General features: G+C 40.9%; 1 protein-coding gene and 1 non-coding gene across 2 annotated transcripts; one reads left to right on the top strand and one right to left on the bottom strand.

The window, feature by feature from the left end:
- Positions 1-3,791: 3,791 nt before the first annotated feature.
- Positions 3,792-4,238, top strand: LOC148846205 (uncharacterized). The gene has a single exon (XM_088955945.1). The coding sequence runs from the start codon at positions 3,792-3,794 to the stop codon at positions 4,236-4,238; it is 447 nt and encodes a 148-aa protein (XP_088812071.1).
- LOC148846206 (small nucleolar RNA R71) lies at positions 4,050-4,156 on the bottom strand. The gene has a single exon (XR_016102683.1). It is a non-coding gene; the product is annotated as a small nucleolar RNA R71 (small nucleolar RNA).
- Positions 4,239-6,489: the final 2,251 nt, after the last annotated feature.

Here is a 6,489-nt window from a genome sequence, read left to right as displayed (position 1 = left end):
CTTTAATGACAACGAAGTTGTGAGAAATGAAGGTACTAGTGATGAAGAACCAGAAGAAGATGATGAATATGTTGTAAAGGGAATTTAGTTTATCTTGTGTTTAGTTTATGAATGATGTTAGACTGAATCATAGTAAGAGTGCTTGTTTTTAGTTTATGTTCTCTCAACACAATGTGCTTGGGCATTATATTAAAAATGTATTATGCAGCGTAAGGTACAATTCAGCTTATACTTGAGCCCATAATTTATATTTCTTAGAACCCCTTTGCTTAGCTAAATAACTACTTGGAAGAGATTGATAATTGACAATTGGTATTAGTACATATGATACTCATACATTTTGATGTGTGCGCATGCTACACATTATTTTTATTGCTTTATACATGGTTTTGATGATGATTCTTAATAGTTTTTACCCTAATTGAGCTGAATTTTAGAAAATTGAGAATTTTGGACAATTTGGAGTTAAGAGAACATAATACATAGTGATATGGTGGCAAGGGGAGGACTTCGTGTTAGACAGTTTTTGTATGCCCTTATCTTCAATAAGAATGATGTACATTATGAGTTTATTGTAAATGAATAAAGTACATATTTGATTCATGTTCCTTTGGTGTGTTTCTGTGTAATACCCTTAAACTGGACAATTAATGAGACTCATGTTAGTTTAGAATGTTCACAGCCAGTGGGTCGGTCTGGGGAGACCAATCTTGATAAGGCTGACACTGATGTGCCACCAAGTCGGTTGGGGTGGCCTGTCTCAGCCGCTAGGGTGAGACCCAATGCACATGCAGTGTAGGATTAATTGAATCTTTGAACTGGGCCAGATTTCTCGTATTGCCCTAGACCTTGGAGATTAATGGGCAAAACTGGAAAGTTACACCCGACCCCTAGACTCGATTATGATACTGCACTAGGTGTCGGATTGGGCTGTCTTTGATGTACCAATCAGTGAGATCCTTAGCGAGGGTCAAAACCTGGGTATGTTGGGATAGTTTGAGAATTCATCTGAATGGGTTATCATAGTGATAGGATCAGCCCCTTTGTTGGATAAAGGTAATGATCGGGGATGCACTCTCTCTGATGGAAACCAAGACTGCTGGCAGCCGATTTCAATCATTGAGATTTGTTTTGCAAAATATATTTTATATGAGATATAAAAGTATATATATTGTGGTTTCCAAAATATTTGCAAAAGGTTTTAATTCCCGGGATCCATATAAGAAGAGAGTGCAACACTATTACTTGCAGCCGAGGGAGAGGTCCTCTCTTGTCGGGCAGTGTTTGATCATTATGGACTGAGAGGTTAAGTGTAAGACCATTGAGGGTAATACTGATGGGATAATCTTGCATCTGCCCATAGTTCCTGGGTGTTACAAGGTGGCTTGGCCCAGGGACCACTTAGGGTAAGTGTTGGGCCCATAGAGCCCATGTGATGGGTTTCAGGGGTGTACTGCCCATAACGGTGTATTCGGCCTGGCCTTGTAACAAAGGCTGGGCTGAACCCATGTGGCTGATGTGTAGATCAATGTTTGGGTCCCATGCCATTCAAGGAAGCTTAACTGGGCAGCAGTTTGGATGGCTAAGTGAGCACATAGCCTTAATGGGCCTAAAGCCCATTTTTTACTGGGCTGATTTGATCAGTTAAATAAGAGGTGAATTCTAGGATTGGATAGATAGATATGATAGGGTCTTAACCCTATCCACTCAGAGAGTCTAGACTTGAACGTAATTTAGATCTGGAAACCTCCTAATGAGATTAGAAGAAGGCTGATCCAATCTACAGATAAGATAAGGGTTTACCCTTATCACTTAAAGGGATGTCTAATCCAAATATGATTTGGATCAGCAACTCCTAATGGGATTAGGAGCTGATCCCTTTAAGGTTACAAAAGAAGGAGGGGGCGGCAGCCTTTGGAAGACACACATTCACATCCTCTTCAGAGCTGAAATCACAAAAGGAAGAATTAAGCAACCTTGCGAAATTCTTTCTTGCCGCCTCTTTCCTGCCGCCGCCTCACCTGCCAGTTCGACTTCCAGTCCACGTGCCATCCTGCTATTTCTTGCGAAGGATTAGGTTCTTGGAGAGAACACTACTGATTCTGCTCCATCCTACACTATGCCATCTTCAGTGGGAGCAGTCTTCGGATCCTTCCTTGGGCGTGAACACCTTCGTTGGGAGATATTTTTTCTCTGTATCAGGTATAATCCTCTCCTACTATTTTTGTTCAAATCTGGTTCGATTCATGGTTCAAGATTGATCCTTGAAAAATATGATTTTTCTAAAATAGGGAATGCGATTCCCAGTGGAGGGGAGAGAAATTTTTGAAATTCGCCCACCTTATTCCGCAAGATTTCGGCATCCATACGATGGATCTTCAATCCCCTCACTTTGGCCCACCAAGGAGAGAGGCCCAACTGCATCCCTATGGGAGGCTCCAAAAGGTGACAGACTTTAGTAGAGTTCGAAGAGGATTAGGACTCTCAACCAAAAGCTGCAAGAAAGAGTATAAAAGAAAAAGAAAAAGAGGAAATTAGGGTTCGACCCTTTGACACAAGAATAAAGAGGAAAGTGCTAGGAGAAGGATCACAAAGCTATTGAAGGAGAATTGAAAAAGAGATCGAAGATTGATGCAAAAATTTTAAGTTTTCTTCTTCTTTGATTATGCGAATTCAATAACCTAGATTCAATTAGGGTTTTTCTTTGTTGAATATTTCTTTCTTTCTATTATGCGAACCATGATGGATGTTAATTTAGATTTGTAATTAATCTTTTAAGCTGATCCGATTGATAGTGATTCAGTCTTGGGATTTCTTTATTAGGGTTTTCGATTATAAGAGTAATTTTGGTCAAACTACTCTTATTTCTTGGATTACTTAAATTGCTTGAGAAAGGGTTTAGGTAATCAGGTCAACTGATCAAGAAAATGGATTGAATGTATCTTAGAAATAATGTGCATGATTCGTTTGGCATGCATTCAGCAAGAATTGATTTTCTTCGAATTCCTTGTCTTTAATGCATCTATAGCTATTAAATTATTGATAAAGATATAAGAGTTATTGCTCATAGATAGATTGGTATGTGCTCGAAAGAGGCTGTCCATACAATTAGGAAATAGCCAACCCATGCCTGAAATCAACTTCGATTGGATAACTTAATGGTATAATTGCTGAATCGGTTCTGCTTGTATTCTCATGAAGCATTTTCTCTTCTTTAAGGTGGTTTGGTCCGAGAATACCTAGGATAGTTTGCTAATTAGGAGATAAGTTTTTAATTTCCAGATTGTCAGATAACATAAGGCAGGTTTAGTACTAGTAGTTGTTGGATTAATCACCATGGGAATGAGACTCTACTCATCAATATATTACTTGATCAGCTAGTGCACTTGCTAGTGTACTTACTAGTGTAATCTAAATGCACCAATTTTTTGGTGTCGTTGCCGGGGATTATCACAACAATATTTGGAACCATCTACTGTTGTTAATCTGATTTTGTATAATATGTTCATGATATGTGAAAAGATACAATATTAGTATCTTTTCTACTTTGACTTGTACAACATGTGACACGCAGAAGCGAAAAGGAGAGCATCATCTACGATCCAGAGATTGAACAAATTCTCCACTGCCGCCTTAAGGCTTCGAAGCAAGGGAAAGTAGAAAGTACAAAGATGGTCGAGCAAAGGACTATGGTGAACTATGCCAAGCCAACCCTCACTGGGGCAGCCTCAAGCATTGTGAGACAAGCAATAGCTGCTAATAACTTTGAGATCAAACTGGCAATCATTTAGATGATCCAGAACACAGTTCAGTTCTGCAACTTGGCAAATGAAGATCTGAACACTCACATTGCCAACTTCTTGGAGATATGTGACACATTCAAGCACAATGGAGATAGTGATGATGCTATGAGGCTCAGATTGTTTCCGTTCTCGTTGAAGGACAAGGCTAAGACTTGGGTGAACTCTCTACCTGTTGGATCGATCTCTACTTGGGATAAAATGGCCAGCCGCTTCCTATCCAAGTATGTCCTTCCATCCAAGACTGCAAAGATGTGGAATGATATCACCACTTTCTCTCAGCAGGACAAGGAATCATTATATGAATCATGGGAGCGCTACAAGGAATTATTGAGGAAGGTCCCTCATCATGGACTTCCCATATGGCTCCAAGTTCAGACATTCTACAACAAATTGACTAAAGCAAACAACGGATTGACATTATACAGCACTATCTGAAGGGATAGGATATCCATCACAAGGACGCCCAAAGATTGCAGAATAAGGGGGCGAATTTCAAAAAATTTTCTCTCCCTTCAATTGGGAATCGAATTCCCTATTTAGAAAATCTTATTTTCAAAGATCATTCTTGAACCATAAACGGAACCAGATCTGAACCAAAAGGAGTTGGGAGGGATTATACTTGACCCAGAGAAACAGTATCTCCCAATGGAGGTGTTCACACCCAAGGAAGGATCCAAAAACTACTCTCACTGAAGATGGCGCAGTGCAGGGTGGAGCAGAAATCAACAGTGTTCTTCCAAAAGAACTTGACACTTTGCAAGAAACAGCTGGATGGCTTGTGAATACAGCTCCAACCAATCTTTTCTCCAAAAGATTGGTGTCAAGATCAAATCTTGATTTCTCCCAAGAACTGGAGATTGAACTGCTGGAGGCGGCGACTGTAGGAAGGAGGCAGCAAGAGAGTATTTGTAGGGTGCAGAATTCTCTCTTCTTGTAATCTCAGCTCAGAAGACAAGAGTGTGTGTTGGTTGCTTGTCTAAAGGCTGCCGCCCCCTCCTCCTTTTATAGACTTAAAGGGATCAGCTCCTAATCCCATTAGAAGTTGCAAATCCAAATAATATCTAGATAGGAAGTCCCTCTAAGTGATAAGGAATAACCCTTATCTTATCTGCAGATCAGATCAACCATCTCCTAATCTAATTAGGAGGTTTTCAGATCTAAATCTTATTTAGATCTTGGACTCTCTAAATGGATAGGGTCTGGGCCCAATCCTATCAGCTGATCCATCTCAGAATTCACCCCTTAAGTGACTAATCAAATTAGCCCAGTTCGAAATGGGCTTAAGGCCCATTTAAGGTTATGTATTCACTTAGCCTTCCAAACTGCTGCCCAGTTGGGGTTCCTTGTATGGCGTGGGACCCAAACATTGAACTACACATCAGCCACATGGGTTCAGCCCAGCCTTTGTTACAAGGCCTGGCCGAATACACTGTTAAGGACAGTGCACCCCCTGAAAACCATCTCATGGTCTCTATGGGCCCAACACTTACCCTAAGTGGTCCCTGGGCCAAGCCACCTTGTAACACCCAGGGACTGTGGGCAGATGCAAGATTAGCCCATCAGGTATTATCCTCAATGGTCTTACACTTAACCTCTCAGCCCATAATGATCATACACTGCCCGACAAGAGAGGACCTCTCCCTCGGCTGCAAGGAACAGTGTTGCACTCTCTACTTATATTGATCCTGGGAATTAAAACCTTTTGCTAACCTTTTAGAAACCATAATATATATACTTTTATATCTCATATAAAATATATTTTGCAAAACAAATCTCAACGATTGAAATCGGCTACCGGCAGTCTTGGTTTCCATTAGTGAGAGTGCATCTCCGATCATTACCTTTGTCTGACAAAGGGGCTGATCCTGTCACTATGATCACCCACTCAGATGAATTGTCAGACTGTCCCAACATACCCAGGTTTTGACCCCCGCTAAGGATCTCACTGATTGGTACATCAAAGACAGCCTAATCCGACACCCAGTGCAGTATCATAATCGAGTCTAGGGGTCGGGTGTAACTTTCCAATTTTGCCCATCAATCTCCAAGGACCAGAAACATACCAAGGGAACATGAATCAAATATGCACTTTTATTCATTTACAATAAACTCATAAAGTACATCATTTTGATTGAAGCTAAGGGCATACAAAACTGTCTAACAGCTCCCACTTGCACTTAGGTCCAATCAGGTACTAGCCGGAGTCCCATGCTTTCCATGTGTTTCTCAAACACTTTCTGTGATAGTGGCTTTGTCAATGGGTCTACCACATTCTCCGCGGATGCTACCTCTGAAGATCATCCTCCCGTAGGTCCAGCGTTGTCATACAACAGTGCAATGGGTGATTGCTGAATTCCAAATTCAGGAATGAACACCTTCATTCATAAGGCAGCCTCACTTACGGAAATGCGCTCGGCATGGGTTGTGGACTATTAATTTGCTACTCAGGACCCCTATTTGCTGACATTCAGGAAACAACACACGATCCTATCATGAAAACATACTCAAATGTAGACTTTCTATCATTTGGATCCGACTAGAAATCGGCATCTGTATACCCTTGGATCTGTAGTGAATTACCATCGTATACTAGACAAAACTCTTTTGTCCTTCGAAGGTACTTAAGTATGTTTTTCATAGTAGTCCAGTGCTCCTGCCCTGGGTTGGCCAGAAATCTACTTACTAC

Source organism: Nelumbo lutea, chromosome 7 (assembly GCF_056320005.1).
Source record: "Nelumbo lutea isolate HS-2025 chromosome 7, American lotus-T2T, whole genome shotgun sequence".
Taxonomy (NCBI): Eukaryota; Viridiplantae; Streptophyta; class Magnoliopsida; order Proteales; family Nelumbonaceae; genus Nelumbo; species Nelumbo lutea.
Note: the sequence above shows the minus strand (reverse complement) of the source record. Positions and strands in the feature narration are given on the sequence as shown.

Bases quoted from the DNA above. Each gene is read 5' to 3' on its own strand.
- LOC148846205 (XM_088955945.1), top strand. From the start codon at position 3,792: ATGATCCAGAACACAGTTCAGTTCTGCAACTTGGCAAATGAAGATCTG.